The sequence below is a fragment of the Sander lucioperca genome, chromosome 4 (assembly GCF_008315115.2).
Source record: "Sander lucioperca isolate FBNREF2018 chromosome 4, SLUC_FBN_1.2, whole genome shotgun sequence".
Lineage (NCBI taxonomy): Eukaryota > Metazoa > Chordata > Actinopteri > Perciformes > Percidae > Sander > Sander lucioperca.
The window spans coordinates 12,270,783-12,287,801 of NC_050176.1; the positions used below are offsets into that span (position 1 = coordinate 12,270,783).

At 41.2% G+C, this 17,019-nt stretch overlaps 3 protein-coding genes across 5 annotated transcripts in view; all 3 read right to left on the reverse strand.

Moving 5' to 3' along the window:
* Positions 1-1,037, reverse strand: part of knop1 (lysine-rich nucleolar protein 1) — an 11,836-nt gene extending 10,799 nt beyond the window's left edge. For 2 of the 3 annotated variants that reach the window (XM_031289491.2, XM_031289488.2), the window contains exons 1-3: positions 928-1,037; positions 458-532; positions 1-19 (exon numbers count right to left, since the gene is read on the reverse strand). The exon at positions 1-19 is cut by the window's left edge and continues 50 nt beyond it. The gene's annotated coding sequence lies outside the window, so the exon portion shown is untranslated. Of the gene's footprint in view, positions 20-457; positions 557-927 lie in introns of all 3 variants that reach the window. The other variant, XM_031289489.2, reaches the window with a different exon arrangement.
* Positions 1,038-4,329: 3,292 nt separating this feature from the next.
* gprc5bb (G protein-coupled receptor, class C, group 5, member Bb) lies at positions 4,330-11,344 on the reverse strand. The gene is made up of 5 exons (XM_031289466.2): positions 11,123-11,344; positions 10,481-10,985; positions 8,645-9,761; positions 4,853-4,965; positions 4,330-4,740 (listed from the first exon to the last, which is right to left on the reverse strand). The coding sequence occupies exons 3-5, from the start codon at positions 9,759-9,761 to the stop codon at positions 4,696-4,698; spliced, it is 1,275 nt and encodes a 424-aa protein (XP_031145326.1). The 5' UTR covers positions 10,481-10,985; positions 11,123-11,344; the 3' UTR covers positions 4,330-4,695.
* Positions 11,345-14,740: 3,396 nt separating this feature from the next.
* Positions 14,741-17,019, reverse strand: part of LOC116042954 (cell death-inducing p53-target protein 1 homolog) — a 36,913-nt gene continuing 34,634 nt past the window's right edge. Inside the window, exons 9-12 of the mRNA XM_036000801.1 lie at positions 15,717-15,770; positions 15,337-15,390; positions 15,060-15,213; positions 14,741-14,906 (exon numbers count right to left, since the gene is read on the reverse strand). Coding sequence (XP_035856694.1) covers positions 14,801-14,906; positions 15,060-15,213; positions 15,337-15,390; positions 15,717-15,770 — 368 coding nt within the window. The 3' untranslated portion in view covers positions 14,741-14,800. The remainder of the gene's footprint in view (positions 14,907-15,059; positions 15,214-15,336; positions 15,391-15,716; positions 15,771-17,019) is intronic.

The window sequence follows — 17,019 nt, forward strand, 5'->3', positions numbered from 1 at the left end:
GCAAGGCCAGACGCTTCGCCTGCAGGGAACAGAGCAGAATTGTGCTAAAATTTTTATGAAAATGCACCATAAAAAAATGACTCTTTTCTCTATCAGCAAACATGTTTTCACAGATCTTACATGTATGCATCAGTCTGTGTGTGTCAGCCAATTCAAACTCTGCACAGGTGGAACTTTGCTACAGGTTGTACATAATCATAACATACATTGTTGACTATTACAGATTCACTCATGCTGAGTTTTGTGTTAAAAAATGTACATTTATGCAATTCTCAGGCTTTGTATGGCTATGTGTAGTGTTGTTTTAGCACACTTCACACAGTGCAACTTATATGAAGGGTTATGTAATGTACAGCTAGGGTTTCAATCCTGGATTATTCTACTTCTTCGCATGTGTTAATTTTTTCGGCACAAATTATTCGGATTAAATTGGATATCTGTTATTGCAAAACGGTACCTGGTCAACGATAATCTCATTGGATTTACGTGCACACTTTTCAGAAACAAAGATCACGTCCTCATCGGAATCCGTCTGAAACAAACGATGAACAGTGTTCTGCTGGCGCAAATGAACATGCTTTCAGTCCCACTGTTAATACCTGAGTTAATGTTCGTCCATAACACCTAACGTTACACTTGAATGAAGACATGTTGATTTACGGCACATTGAGATGTAACAAATCCAGAGTAATAACACAGTACCAACAACACTTTTAAAGCAGAATAAGTTGACCACGTTTAATTATAGCACTCTCTTGGTAACTCGTGCTAACATTTAGCTAGCAGCTAACCGCAGCTAACGTGAAATCGCAGCTATAAAGTTAAACCGATGAAGAAACAAAATAATGAGTCAGCCAGACGGTTAGACTTTGTATCACAGTTGCACAATGCATTATGAAATGTAAACTTAATGAGCTGTTTACTTACTTTGTATCTTCAGATGATTCACGTGGATAACCGGTTACTCTCTTAACCTGGAAGTAATTTTCCTCTTTCCTGTTAGCGACGAGCCAGGCGTCCGTAGCAACGACCCCGCGCAGGTGAACCCATGGGTGAACCTTTCTTTTACTGTCTATGGGTGAACCCAGTCTGTGAACACATTCCGGAGTTTTACCGAATGACTGGCCGAAGTCACGCTAAAGTTAAACAGGTATTGTTGTCGTTTTAATTTAATATGTTTGTTTGTTTTAACTATTACAGTCCATTTAATCAATTAAACGAGTTAGGTTTGTCGTGAACGTCGGGATGGTAATTTCAGTTGTGGAACACTAGGCTAAGCTAACGCTAGCTCGCCCAGTTAGATATATTTGTGTCCCTTCATTAAACCAACATGTCACACTTGCAGTCAGCCAGCAAAATGACTTATAATGGCATATTTACCAATAATACTAAAAAGTAAACAAAGATATAAATCGATATATTAAATAGTCTAACTAAACCATGGTTTAAGTATATTAAACCAGCGGTTAATGTTACTTTTGCCTGGAGCTTCTGGCAGCACGAAAGCTGCAGTGTCAAGGCATCAGTAGACAAAGTCTTTGTCTGCATCTTTCCCCCTACACTTTGCCACTGCCTTTGACAATTGTTTTGTAACTTTTCACATCCGACTGTCACACCCAATTCACACTGCTAGTTGCCAGGTGTGGTACAGGTGAGATAGTAGGCAGGGGTGGAACTCTCTTTAATTCATTCTTCACACCTTTTTGTATGTGCAAAAAAAGTACAACACCATGAATGCATATGAGGAGAGAGAGTCCGAAAGTGTGCAGTGTTATCCCCAATTCAACAAGTATCACATCTTGCTTCCATGTGTAGGCTACCAGTGCTTTTTGTCCTTGTGCCTTCAAGTGTGGACACAAACCCAAAGTTGTTCGAAACACTTGGCCTTCAATTTTTGCCAGGAATCAGTCTAAGCCCCCACCTCCACCTTCAACCTCAGCCTCCATCTGCTACTTTTATAATACCACCCGCCACCAAAAATGTCTATCCCCATCTTTTGATGACAGCTTTCAGGGTCCAGCTGGTGTCCCTGCTGGCTGTTGGCCAGTGTTGGAGCTAGGATATGTCTGCCTTCTCTCCAATATAATGGACCTAGACCACATTCGGCTTGTGGTGCTCAAAGCTCCAAGAAATATATCTGAAAAACTCAACAGCAATGCCTCGTACCAGAAATCATGACCCAAGAGAGCCTAATCCACAGATCTTGTTGTAAGCAGTTTCATGTAGGACCTATTTTCTTGCTACTGAACTACACCTACTAGCCATATCACAGCGCAACAAAATAGCACTACAAAAGAGGAAAAATATTTAAATTGCAATGCACTGAGCTCTCTCTGTCACCGTACATGTCTCTACTCTGTTGTGTGTGTTCACAGTAGTAGCTGATTATATAGCTGTATCTATGTGAAATGGCATATGCCTACATTAAAATGGATCTATATGTGTACCATGAGGACAGGTGGATGAAGAAAAATCTGCTCAATGACCAGACAATAATTACCAGAAAATATGCACCGATGTATTAGCCACTTTGTGCGAATCACATTACAGACATTCATGTTATGCTGCCATTAAACAGTGACAGTGCTATCATTATAAGAGCATCTCATTAGGAAAAAAAACATTTTCACATTTGGATTATTTACATGATTAAGATTCAGTAATATAGGGTTAATACATAAAGATCCTGTTATGATAATATCTTCATGTTAATATCTCAGCACACACTTGTACACAAAAACAAATTATTTAGTTTAGTCTTATAGCAAGAAGAAATGGTCATAGCATGAACATGGTGGTTGTTTTTTGAACTGTATTTTAACTGGATGAAATATCCTGGATTGAATTCAGTGTTGCTCAGAAGATGAAAACTGCAACCCTCCAGTCAAGTATGAAGTTGACTTTTTGCCTCAGAGTTTAATTGCCAGTGCATCTGAACAGCTGGCTGCCAACAGGAAATCGGTCTTGACTTGAAGCCAAACTTTGCCTTGTCACTAAGATAAACACAGCATTTTGTTTAGAATCTGTTCTAATTAAACTCATAGTGATGGATGACTAAATGTTTTCTATACATTCGACGGAATTGTAAATTGAAAGGGATCCTGAATGCCAGAATATTGTGAGATGTTGCCATACATCTCAAACAAAGTGTATATATATAATGATCAGTAGCCTTGTTGTATCCAAAGAAACCTCGGGGAAACATGAGTGGCACTGGTTGACAAAACAGTCCAACTCCCAAGGTCCATTTAGTAACTGTACCAGAGCTTCCTCTGCAGATAGGGTCCGCCCAGTTGTCATGGAATTGTAGTTGTTTTAATTTTCTGAGCCCTTCAGATGGTTTCTAATGTCAAGAATTAACTTTGCAACTCAACACTAAAACTGGGATTTATCTTCCATATGTATATCAAAATTCTAGAAAACATTTAAAATACAATTCATTTTGACAAAATACATTACCTTCAAACTGCGCTTTTACATGCATCTCAAATGATCATCTCAAATATCACAATGTCCAGATATGATAAAGTGCAAAATCACAACCTCCAACAGTAAACCTTATATACTGCAGTATAGGTGTTGCGGTATTAAATGGCTTTTTAGGATATGCTTATTAAAATCTACTTATCCATGAGCTGTAGACCCATCTTAGCCTTTTAAATCACCAGATGATCCTCCAGAATTCTGCACGAGCTCATGGTAAAATGTGTCGAACTGTCCAATAGCACTGATGATAGATGGCGATATGGAGAGAAAAACACTGAGTCCTTTGGGTCTTCCAGCATGTAATACAGAGGCCAAGCAAGCTATGTGGGCGTATGCATTAATTTACATAAACATCCAAAAGGATTTTATTTTTCTTAGATGGAGCTTGACGTCAAATAGAAAGAGAAAAAAAAGTGTAGGCTAGTTTTTATGAAGCAAACATCACCGATGAACTGGCATCATCAGTAAGTAACAGCATTCGTTTAGAGCTGCTCACACAAAATGTTTACTTCACTACATTCAAATCAGCCTTTAAGTTTATTTTCTCGTTGTCAATACCACATTACCTTAAATATAATACCATCAGCCTTCCTGATACAAACATTAGCCTTCCTGATACACTAGAGGTGTGCAAAAAAATCGATATTGAATCGAATCGTGACATTTTCTGAATCGTGCACCCCTATTATACACTCATGGGAAAAGTAACTACATTTACATACTGTGAATCGTTTTTTTTAATCGAGAATCATTTTTGAATTGAAAATCGATTTTGAATCGAATCGTGAGCCTAAAAATCGATATCGAATCGTGACATTTTCTGAATCGTGCACCCCTATTATACACTCCTTGTCAGTGTATTTATTTACGTATTACAGTAAGATAATCTGCGCTGATCAAAATAATGCACTTTAAATTGCCCTTGCTTTATGACAAAATCTACTCAACTGTTGAAGTTATGTCACTTTCTCTTCCCTCTCTTATGATTTCATGTCAAGCAAAAAATACTATTAAGATTGATTCTAAAAATGTAAAATTCATACATGTGCGCAGAAACACGAATACATTAAACATTTTTTAGCGCTGATCAACTCCATCCTGTGTGATATGTGATGTTTTTAATACATATCCGTCTTCTTAGGCAACAGGAAATTCTAATATCACACACCAGTGTTACACCAGTGTATCCTCTTCAAGTCTTGTCCTGTATCACCATAACCGTCGGCCAGTGTAGTTAACTGGGGCTGTGGGCATCTACAAGAGAGAGACAAACAAATACTGAACAAGTAGCCTACAGTACTCCTGTGGTTGATTATTTCGTAAATGAGAGTAAAGTACACAGAGTGTGTGTTTCTTCCATACTTACGGTTCCACCATTCATGACCAGAGCCATCTCAGTGGGTTGGTAGACGTGACCTCTGAAGGCGATGCCAGGACGCACACTCCCATGGCTGCTGTGGTATGTTCCACTTCGGAGAGCTGACAGATCAGCAAGGTAAAGCACACACACAAGTTACAGGTGTCATGGTAAACATTTTTTTACATCTTCTAGATCATACTGATTCCAGTTTTAAGAGTAACCGCTATGATAGATGACTGTGCTGCTGATTGATACGAAGCATACATTAGTGCTGCAAAATATATATATATATATATATATATATATATATATATATATATATATATATATATTTTTTTAAAACTGTATCGCAATATCAACTTGCACAATATACACATTGTGAAATGCTGCAACATCGCGATAGACACAAAGATTTTTTGGTAGTTGAAAGAAAATATCAGTAGAAAACTGCACATAAAAATGTAATTGTCATTCTGTTTTTAGTGGTGCCTTTTATATTTAATCCAATGTTAAATTTGTTCAGTTAAAGAACATTGGAATTAAATTGTTTTAAAATTCAACAAGCAATTTGTATTTTGGCAGAACACTGAAAGCGGCAGAAATGCAGAACTGAGTACATAAAATGTGTTCATTTATCACAAGTAATAACGTTAACGCGTTATTCAACAACGTTATCGCATATCGCATATTTTCATCATATCGTGCAGCCCTAGCATACATGCATCAAACTCGAGGATGAAGTATAATTTGTCTGACCAGTTGGTAACTCTCTTCACACCTATAAACCAACACGGGCGATTAATTCAGAAACTTGAATTTGCAAATGCTTTTTTCTCCAAGGTGCAGTGTGTTTATCTTGTATTTTTCTTTTATAATAAAACCAGTTAAATATTTATATACAGTCAGGTACACAATATCTACATTTAGTGTTTGCTAACATTAGCCAGTATACAGTACTACAAAACTTATGAGAGTGTTAAATGGTGCACTGGTGTGTTGTATTGCCCATTAATTCAACTTGACATTTGCAAGAGGAAGATTGTGTTATTTTTTCTGTCAAATGTCTCACTTGAAAGGAAAATTTCTGTTTTTGTCAACCTGGGTCTTTTTTTCATATTTCTAGTCATCGTTCCTATCCCATATATTATCACAAGCTCTACTGCAGAACTACACAGACAGGGAGTTTACCATCCATTAAAGAAAGTAACAGAAGACTTAACCCTTATCCTTTCAACCACAAAGTAAATCCTCTAGTGACTTGCTTACACTGTGTCACATGACTTCCTTCTCTGTATGACTCTGCTATTGTGCAAGTTGGACTGCTGTCCTATTCTTTGCACAGTCAGGTTCTCCTCCTCAGTCAGCCATAAATTGGCCAACCAATATCATCAGTCTCCTAAAGTCTACTTTCTTGCAAGCGGTGTTTCCTTTAGGATTTTTTTAGCAGTGGGGGCAGGTCTGTCTGCCCCGCCGCCAAATGTTTTACGTATGAAACGGAACTGACACTTCGCTGCAACACAAACAAATATATTTATTCACCTCTATTCACACACAATGAGGCATATTTTCAGTTGTGATTGAACTGTATGTTTTGAGGAACTATAGGACACATAACATTTTCAACAGGTCTACACTTAGAACGGCCCCACCGCGGTGACGTTTTTGGTGGAGCTGTTTGTTTAATAGTCGACTCGGAAGAAAGCGAACGTTTTGACAATAAACAACATCAACACAACATTATGTGGAGTTAAACTGGACTGGCCCAATAACCTCTGAATAGTTCTACTTGTTGTTAAATTGCAATGTGAGCAGCAGCCAACGGGAAGTGCATTATGTCGGCAGCATAATTTAAAAGGCAACCGCAACTACATTTTTTGTACAGCCCTATTTTTGATGCCGTGGTGGCAGAAATTTTGCCATGGTGGGCCGCCACTACAAAATCAACATAGAGGAAACAGTGCTTGCAAGACACTCTGTGAACCGGTTCTGCTACTGCCTCCACTCTTTGTTTATCCTGGTCCATCGTGGCTTAGCTTTTCATCTGTGCATTTGGCTTCAGATAAATATGGAGAGCAACCAAAGTGAAATGACTCATACATTTCCCTGTAAGCCTGTTGGATAATCAGGAATTTCATAAGGTTTAATTAGATTTTGGATTGCGTATATAACTAAAAGTGAGCCACATTTTGCTGTAAACAAACCTGGCACTCATGGTTTTATGGTTATTGGGGCTGAATCTCATCACCCTTATTTGATAGCTCCTCGACTCCTCGTTCCTCGGCTGAACCGGAAGTTGTTCTGTCCCTCCTCGGTGAAGGCCGTCTCAAAGCTCTTATTTCTGCCCCGAGGACCGAGGAGCGAGGAGGGATCATAGAGGAGCTATAGGAGAGGATACACAAGAGCAGCCTTCCCTGAAGCTGTGCAGCTGAAGGAGTTGCTAACTCCGCCCAAACAGCTGACGAATTTTGACGCTTCACAGGAAAGGACGTCTCATCCCTCTAAAACACATTTGCTCGTTGCCTCTCTCCTCCAATGATTTCCTCGCGTCTCTCCCGGGCCTCCTCGGTGGGAGGGACTAAGACGCGAGGAAGGGGCACAAAGGAGGGAGTCGAGGAGGCAATTAAAGCGACATGAAAAGCAGCCATGGTCATCTTTCAAGTCGAACAGGGCAATGGTTTGCAGTTCAATGGATGAAAGTTTATATAGCATATTTATATTAAAAAGTAGTGTTTAAAGAATGAGTCTGAATTTGAATTTGAGTATGAGTACTCACCTGCTCAAAACAATTTTGGGCTACTGGCTAAGTTAGGAGAAAATCCTAAAGCTAAGGGCCTACTTTAGGACTTTTAGACCTTTGTCTAAGAGTCAAAGCTACAGGTATTGTGTCTCGTCGCATCCATGTTTTAAAAAAATGCAACAATAATAAACTGTTAAAAGCATATTTTGATGGCAGGTGAGTTAGTAAGTATCAAATCAGCCCACGAACAAGTTAAAACAATTCAATAGCACTACAGAGATGAGATGACTCTCCACTCCTCAGATACTGGAAAAATGTAGTTCGCAGTGCAGATGTAATATCTCAGGTGTCTGTGAGAATTATTCCTCAAACCATTTAATTGATTTACCAACACTTTGCCGGTCACCTGTCAATCAATCACTGTAGACAGACAGTAAATTATTGTATGTGACATGATGTCATCCCTTCTCTTAGCTTAGGAGTTCTGAGTCCCTCGGTGAAAGATGCTCAAGAAAAGCCCTTAAGAGGAAACCGTAAGATAAGACATTTTGTGAATTTGGCCCCTGGTTACTATTTAAATTCATTGTAAATGACTGAATAAATTCAGCTGCCCAGAGCCACATTTATCACCTTTCAAACTTATAAGATAGCTTTGATTGCAGTATTGTATTATTTAAAAATGTCAGAGTCCATGATAGTTACTTTTGTTGTCTACTCCTTTTTCATGACATTGAATGCAAAAAACACAGTTATTCCTGATATTTGGAGGGGAATCAAGGCAACATCCATCTTTGTTGTAAGTTGCTAGGCAACAGTGACCTCATGACTTACCATAAAACACTTAAATGCCAAACATATTTGTACTCAAACCTAACACGTTTAAAATACAACCTAATGAGTTCCATTTGAAGGCAGCATTTGACCCAGGTTGAAAAAAATGTGTTCCTGTGATCCTTTGAAACAGATTATTTATCTCTGTTAAATAAACATGCACAGACACACACACACTCTCACACACACACACACACACACACACACACACACACATTACATAAGCCTACTTGCACCGTGCTCCTCCATAGAAAAAGCTTGGTTTTCAGGGAAGGGTCGGTGAGAGTGTGTTGGAAGCTCATCTCCGAAATGTGGAGGAGGGGACGTGTGAGTGGTGTCGAAGAAGTCTTGCGTGTTGGATTGTGGAGGGTTCCGGAGACACAGGTGCGCCTCTGGAATAGCGTGGAACAGCAGCAGGATCCAGCCCTGAATGACCAGGGCCACCGCCAGTGCAGGCTCATCCAACACCTTTACATCCTTCTTTGCTCCTCCTCCTCCTAACCTCTCACCTTTCCCCTTTCCTCTCAGGGTCTGGCTGCCATAAAGATAAAACCCCAGCCAAGCCACCCATAGCAATGCCGATGCCAGACTGGACAGAAAGAGCCAGACAGCGTTACACTTCCATCTCCGTTTTTCACTACCTCCTTCTCTATCTTCTTCACTCCCACCTGCTCCCTCTGCCACCATCTCTCCTCCACACAGCACCACCCCCAGAGAAAGCCCCATGGCTATGAGGAGCAGCCCCAGGGTGTAGCTGCATGTCAGAGCAAAGTCTAAAGGTGGATATTCGCAGGCCGGGTGACCCTCCCTAACTACAGTTAGCAAGACCCATTCAGCAGAGATGATCCCCTGAACCAAGGCCAAGGCCAGACCGAGCGCTGCCAGGGAGCTGCCTGATGGGCTCGTCTTGCCAGCCACAAGCCTCCTGAGCCGCACACCCTGCACTAGCAAACTGGAGAAGCAGAGGGCAAAAAGGGGCCCCCAGAAGGCTCTGCGGATCACACAGAGCACCTGGTTCTTCCCCACCAGGAAGGCCAGAGAGATGGAGAAGATCCCAAGGAGCGTGCCAAGGAGAAGGAGAAGAGGCCCCACGCCGGAGCGCCTGGCGTGGTCAGAAATGGAGCGCAGCTTGACTAGTAGGAGCACAGCGAGGACCAGAGAGGCAAGGCCACCACTGCAGGCCACGGCCTCCAGAACCACACCCCAGACTGACTCCAGGTCACACAGCACTCTGTATGGAGGTTCCACATCCACACTGCATCCCCGAGGAGGAGGAGGAGGAGAGGGGTGGGAAGAGCCATAGCCGATCAGTGACAGGAGGCAGATGATGAAAGGGCTGACGGCCATCTTAGAGACACAGAGACAGAAATATGTATTGATGGGGAGAGAGGTAGAGAGAGATACACAAGAGGAGTGATATTGTGCAGAAAGATCCAGAGAGGAGGGGGCCAGGAAGGTAAATGTCGTGATGACTGTATATTAGTTCATACAGCATCTTCATGAGTCACAATACACAGTAGAAACAGCAGTCAATATATTTAAGATCCAATACGCAGATATATCAGAGATTAATATGTTTTTCTCTTTAACACACAAACACACACTCATGCACTCAGCAAGAATAGAACTGATTTTAGCACTGGGCAATGGTTTCCATGGAAACGGGAAACAGCGTGGGCTGACTACATCGCATACTGGGTTTTTGAGAAGTCGAGTTTCAGTACCCCACAGCACAGAGAAATGCACGAGTATGCGTGCGCACACACGCACATGCAAAATGTTTGTACTTACTTGTGAGGACCCTCATTGACATAATGCATTCCCCCAGCCCTAACATTAGCCTAATTTTAACCTTTACCCCAATATCAAGTTTTAACCCTCAAACAGTGAATAAGTGAAGCCATGATGTTCTCACTTTTGAAAAACATCCTCACTGTCAAGATATGAAACTTAACTTGGTCCAAACTAGAATAGGAGTATCAGAGCAAACACAAACAGACACACAAATATACACACATACATACAAAATACCACAGCATTAAAATGTTTTAACTCTTCAAACTCACCTCAGATAAATTATTGACTTGAATTCTTGATTATTGACAGTGAAGGGGCATCATCATCGTTTTCCAGTGTGCATCCCTTTTAACTAGTTCAAGTATTTTTTTTATAATCCGAGTTAATGAAATCCTTGAGGCAGCAGAAACAAAACGGTTTCCATTTTGCCTCTTATGTCGCTCTCTGCGCTCACAGCTGCCACTGTTATAAAGTACAAAATACAACACTTAATGTCCTGCTGCTGCAGTGACACGTCCGGCTGCTCCGAGAAGAATCCACAATTATGATGCATGCCTTGATACTTCACACACCCACATAGTCAAATATATATTCTGTCTCTCTTTCACTATTCACTCTCGCTCCCTCTCTCCTCTTTCTATTCATTCCGTCTGCATGTCTGTGTTTTTCTCTCCCTGCTTCACGCTGAATCTGCGGAGGTGTCAACAGAGATGCAATCCCAGCTTTACTTCTGTTCACCCACACATGGGGAGTATGATCTGCTGATGCAACTGTCTAAACAGGAAGAAAATAGGAAAAAAGTACAGTATATAAGCCTGGTAAATCACAGCCAATCCAGGATTAGTCACTCGTTATTTCCCGCCTACGGGCTCCCACATCATCCTCATACCACTTATACAATTCTTCCTCACCAGAACTGGAGTTTTGATCACCAGATTGGACCAAAACAAATGAAGGTCTCTTCAGCAGATGTCCGCTGACGGTATGTCTGTGTGTTGCAAAGTGAAGATGGGCTTTGGAAGGAGAGGGGCAGATGGTCAATCTAAACACAGGTGAGCCCTGTGGCCATGTGACTGTCCTAGTAGAGAGTGTTACATAATACCCCTTGAAGACATGAATCAGCCAAGTCTTTCTTTGGAGTGGAGTAATCTGCCCTGGAGATGGCTTCATGCGGGGATGGAAGGCGACACACGACATGAGGAAAACCATGATAGCAACCACTGTACTAGCTAGCTAATCGAGTCAATTTGGATCAGTGTGAGAGAGAGTGATGCTGACAGACACTAGTGAGCTCAGTGACAGACAGGAGAAGCCAAAGCTGGTTTGTGGTACACAAATAAACTCACAGACAAACAGATGTAAGGAAATAAGTGCACACCTGCACCCCGCTGTGTGTCAGTCAAGACAGTCTGAGAATGTGATAGGGTTTTGGTTGTTGATAACAGACAAATGGAGCGATGAATTGGTTCTTCCTAAGTGCCCATTACACTCCAGGAAGTTAGTCAGGCTAGCTGTGTTTCCCTGTTTCCAGTATTTGTGCTAAACTAAGCTAACGGCAGGTTACACTTTCATATTTAGAAACGAGGTATTGAGAGAGGTATAAAATCTCATCTAACTCTCATCAAGAAAGTGAAAAAGTGCAGTTCCTAATATGTCGAACCACTCCTTTAACTCTAGTTGTCATTTACACCATTCTCCTTCACAGACAACCCAATAAGTCAGATGACGATCACAGGGCCAAGGTCTGAGTCCACCCCTCTTAGTTGCCTTGAGAGATAAACTGAATGTTTGCTAGCTTCTCACAGACATTACTACACAGATATACATGTGTACTTCAGGTATTAATAAAGCATTAATTATGAGTCACTGTCTTCAAAAGGTTTGGGAAACCTTCTCAGACTCCGCCAGAGCTGGATGTCTGGTGTGTATCTTGTGTGTATCTGTTTTGTTTTGTGTTTGCGTCCTTTGACAGAGACATAATAAGACAGAGGTGGTAGACCTGGCAGAGAAGTGCTGACTAACTCAGGACATCAACCCTAATCTGTGTAATCCCGTGGTCACAGTCCAGTAGGGCCTTGTTAAGTATGGCCCATCCCATAATCCCAGCCTCATCCCACCTCAGCCATATACAGATCACACACAGAGGGAAGTTCACAAAGGGAAACTTGCTGGGGTAGATCTTTATGTTATGGCTCTGTAACACCTTACTTGACACAGAATTAAAAGCATCCACAGCTGGAGATCTGTAGTTACCCCCTGTCGGCCATGAGGCAGCACAGGACATTTAGGATAGATGGCCTTGCCCGAAGGCATCAGTTATGAAGTCATCTTGGTGTTTGATTTGTCTTTAGAGGCATGTTTCTGACCAGTTGGTTGAAGTCCTTTTGGGGGTGGTGCAAGGGTCTTTTTAAAGATATCTTTTCACTGCCAGTAGGTATAAAACAATGCACTTCATAAACAGGAAGTGGCAAGTGAACATGGCGATGTGTGAGATAAAAGACTGCAGCTCACAGTCGGTTGGCTCTATCTGCTGTCTACTTGGAGAACTGCAGTCCAGGGGCGATTCTAGGATCTGACCTTTGGGGGGGCTCAGCCCCTAATGAAAAGTTGATAGCAGTTAAGTTAGGTTAGATTTTTTTTTTTTTAACCCTTAAATCATGACTTCTGTTGAGTTTTGGGGAAAGAAATAGACAGATTGAGACATGCATATAGACATAGACATTTTTAGGCAGGATTATTCATGTTTTTTTCTGCTGTTAATTTTCAACTTTTCCATTTACACAATGGATAGAAACTGATATGGTTATACAGCTAAATGATGAATAATCTAATCTAATAATGCCTCTGAACCAGATGGGGAAAATCCAACATCTCTTTTTCTTAAGAGCCTAGTCCTCCATGAAATGCATATGTAAATATAATGTGAATGGAATATTTTAAGTGTTTTTGCCCGTATAATGTATTTCCACTTTCTCACCTGGTTCTTCCAGGTCCCTCTCTTTGTCCACACTCTCTCCATCCTTTTCTCTCTCTCTCCATCCTCCTCTCTCCCTCTATCTCCCTCCCTCCATCATATCACTGACAATCACATAGAAAACACATAGCACTCCTAGCTTTGAATGAATTTAAATAAAATCATTCAACATGCAATCAAAATTAAATCATTATAATACATTGAAATGCAAATGCAAAGCCAAATAATTTGTGTAATTTCTTTGCAGTCTTTAAAAAACACACTGCAGTATAAAAGAATCCACTGGACAGATTTAATTTAAGTAAAATATGACTAATATTTCACCCCCAACCGTGTTATCAGCACCATGGCCAACCCGCAGAAAGCGCACGCTGTGATACATCAGCTTACGTCTTATTTACCAAACCTGTAGTTCATCGGGTAATCAGCGCCTTTCTCCGCCCACTATACCGTAAATTGCGCACATTTAAAAGCGCAATTGAATGGGCGATGTCAAAGAAATCCTGCTTGATGCGTGTTATTTCGGCATTAGTTGTGGGGAAATGTATGTATTGACTAGTGCGCTGTAGCAAAGCGTTAAGTACTTGTGCTATGATACGGCTGAGTGCAGACTGTTATTTTCCCACTGCTGATGCTATGACTGTTTGAAATGATCCTGATACCAATATTTGTAATGTAGCGAGGAGTTTAACAACTACTGGAATGTAATGTGAATGTGAATGCTGAGTTGGAGATTCAATGTCATCTTTGATTTCTTCCAGTAACTGTAATATTGCATGGCTGCTTAATCTGTAACGCTTAATGATTTTGTATTCACTCAACTGAAAAAGTGTGATCCTTGTGGCAGAAATCTTTTCAGCTCGTCTCCTTGGCCTATGTCGTCGTCATGCTCGGATTACTGCTGCCATTTCACCAGGAGGCATATGTGAGGAAACTCGCTTGCGGCAGGTTTACACCTGCTTTTAAGGGGTGGAGAATTTTAACCACAAAATAGAGGCGCGCTGTCACGGGAGGTTTTTGTACATACCGCGGAATACATAATTAGGCGCACTTTACGCTTCCTCTCCCATCTCTTTATGGGAAACTCCCACTTTCCCCTTCACCCTCCCATGAATGCATAGGCATGACACGGAAAAGCGCAATTTGCCATTTTCAGTTCAGTTGCACTTTTACCTCAGTGCAGCCTGTTTGTACATACCTCGCCATGCTTTTACGTGCACGTTGCGAAAGAAATACGCCTGAAGTGGGCGCAAAAGCGTTAGTACATGGCCCTGGCCCTGAGTTTTGTTATATTGAATTAACTTTACTTAGGTCGATCTTCATACGATCATGATTTTCTGCATCACATTTTTTACAACACAATTGCACATTTTAAATCAACAGATAAAGGAAAAGAAGATAAAACAGCTCTTATGTAATATTCTATCTACAAATATGTAAAGTACAGAGTAATGCAGTTACAACCCACATTTGACACAAGTGAACATAGAGTTCATGGCTACGTCTGATGTGTTTGCTTATAGGAGTTTGGCTCCTGTCTAAATGTTTTATTTAGTCATGGATGACTTTTCTATGTTTTGTTGGTACTTCAGCAGAGAGGACACTGCGGTGCTTTTCACATGCGTTTATGGATGTGCAGGACGTTGTTACAGACGGGGCAGGAATGCTGCACGTCCTTGCATTCATTCACACAGAAGGGGATGAGACAGCAAGGCCAGACCCTGGTGACGAGTATCAGAAAAAAGTAAAAATACTTTATCACGTATCGTGTACACTGTAAATTATTTAAAGCTGGTTCAGTTTATTGGTTGTGTGTGTGTGTGTGTGTGTGTGTGTGTGTGTGTGTGTGTGTGCGTGCTAGGCTCTCTACTCACATGAAGATTCCTAGTGTGCCACAGATCAGCCAGGTGAGCAAACCATTTGTGTATGTGACTGTAGTGACAACAGTGTTTTGGCAGTGAGGACACGTCATCTGTCCAGGAACATCAGTTGGCTGCCTCTGTGGCTGCACCACCACCACCTGATTTACTGTGAGGGAGACACACAGCATCCTGTAATTCCTACTGGCAGCTACAATTCCCGTCATCTTACCATCCTGTCACTGTACTAGTTATTTTAACCTGTGCAAAACAGTTGGAGAGAAACACTCACCAGGTTGAACTACCTGAGGTTGTTGTTGTTGGAACTGGAAGGCAGGTTGTTGAACTGGTAATGAGAAGGAGACATTTATCTTGAAAAATGCTTAAAGATCAAACTGCCAAAAGGCTCCTACCACATGGACTGAAATAAAAAGAATAACTCAAGAATATAAGAGCTACATTACAGCAAAATATGAAGGTAAAATAAGATGGTCAGTTGGCCACTGCTGTGCCATCTGGTTTACTGTGAGGGAGACACGCAGCACCCTGTAACTCCCACAGACAGCTACCATCCACACCTCCTCACCATCTTGTCACTGAACTCCAAGCTCTCTGAGAACTGCAAATTAAGTTATTTTAACTTGTGAGAAACAACTGTAGAGAGACACTCACCAGCTTGAATCACCTGAGGTTGTTGTTGGTGGAACTGGAAGGCAGGTTGTTGAACTGATAATGAGAAGGAGACTTATCTTGAGAAAGGTTTAAAGAACAAGGTGACAAAATGCTCCTAGCACATGAACTTAAAAGTCACAATGGTCACCAAAGTCGCAAATGACATTCTAAATGCCTTAGATAGGAAGATGCATTGTGCTGCCTTATTTGTTGATCTCTCTAAGGCTTTTGACCACAACTTACTCCTACAAACACTTTTTAATATTGGTATGGATAGCACTGCCAGAGCTATCTTGATGGGAGACGCCAGTGTGTGAAAACTGTGAACTTTAAATCTGATGTGTTACCCATCTTAAAGGGTGCACCGCAAGGGTCGATTCTGGGTCCAGTCCTTTTTAGCTAATACATAAATTATATTACTTTTGCCCTAAAATACTGCCAAGCTCATTATTATGCTGATGACACCATTGTCTATTGTGCAGCTGATACCTATCAATACCATATCTAAACAACTAGCTACTAGCCCCCACAGGGCGCATGCTCTTACTGGGTGAGCTAGAGGTTGCCCCGCACTTCTAAATTTGAAATGAAATGAAAAATTTCAACTGAAACGAAAGGAATAACTCAAGAATATAAGAGCTACATTAAAGTGAAATATGCAGGTAAAATAAGATGAAGGTCAGTTGGCTGCTGCTGTGTCATCTGGTTTACTGTGAGGGAGACACCCAACACCCTTTAAAGGAACACGCCAACTTATTGGGACTTTAGCTTATTCACCGTAACCCCCAGAGTAAGACAAGTCGATACATACCCTTCTTGTGTCTGTGCGTGTTGTAACGCTGTCTGATGGCTCCACCAGTAGCTTAGCCTAGCACAGAACCTGCAGGTAACTGGTTCCAACTAGCCTACTGCTCCGAATAAGTGACAAAATAACGCCAACATTTTCCTATTTACATGTTGTGATTTGTATAGTCACAGCGTGTACAAATAACAAGGTCACATGAGACACAGCCATCTTCTAACCATAAACAAACCGGGAACTATATTCTCAGAAAGGCTTGCTGCAAAGCAAATCACTCCACCCAAGTAGCAGAAGTAGCAGAGCTTCGCTTTTCTGTTTGTATGGCGTTTACTAAACAAAACATGAAGGTGTCACATTCTAATGTGTTCCTTAGAGGACAGGAGCTTGATATTGTTAATGAATTCAAGTATCTAGGAGTCATGTATGACTCCACCCTAACGTTCAAAAGTCATGTGAAAAAGGTGGCAAATAAAGTTAAATTTAATTTGCGGAATTTTAAAC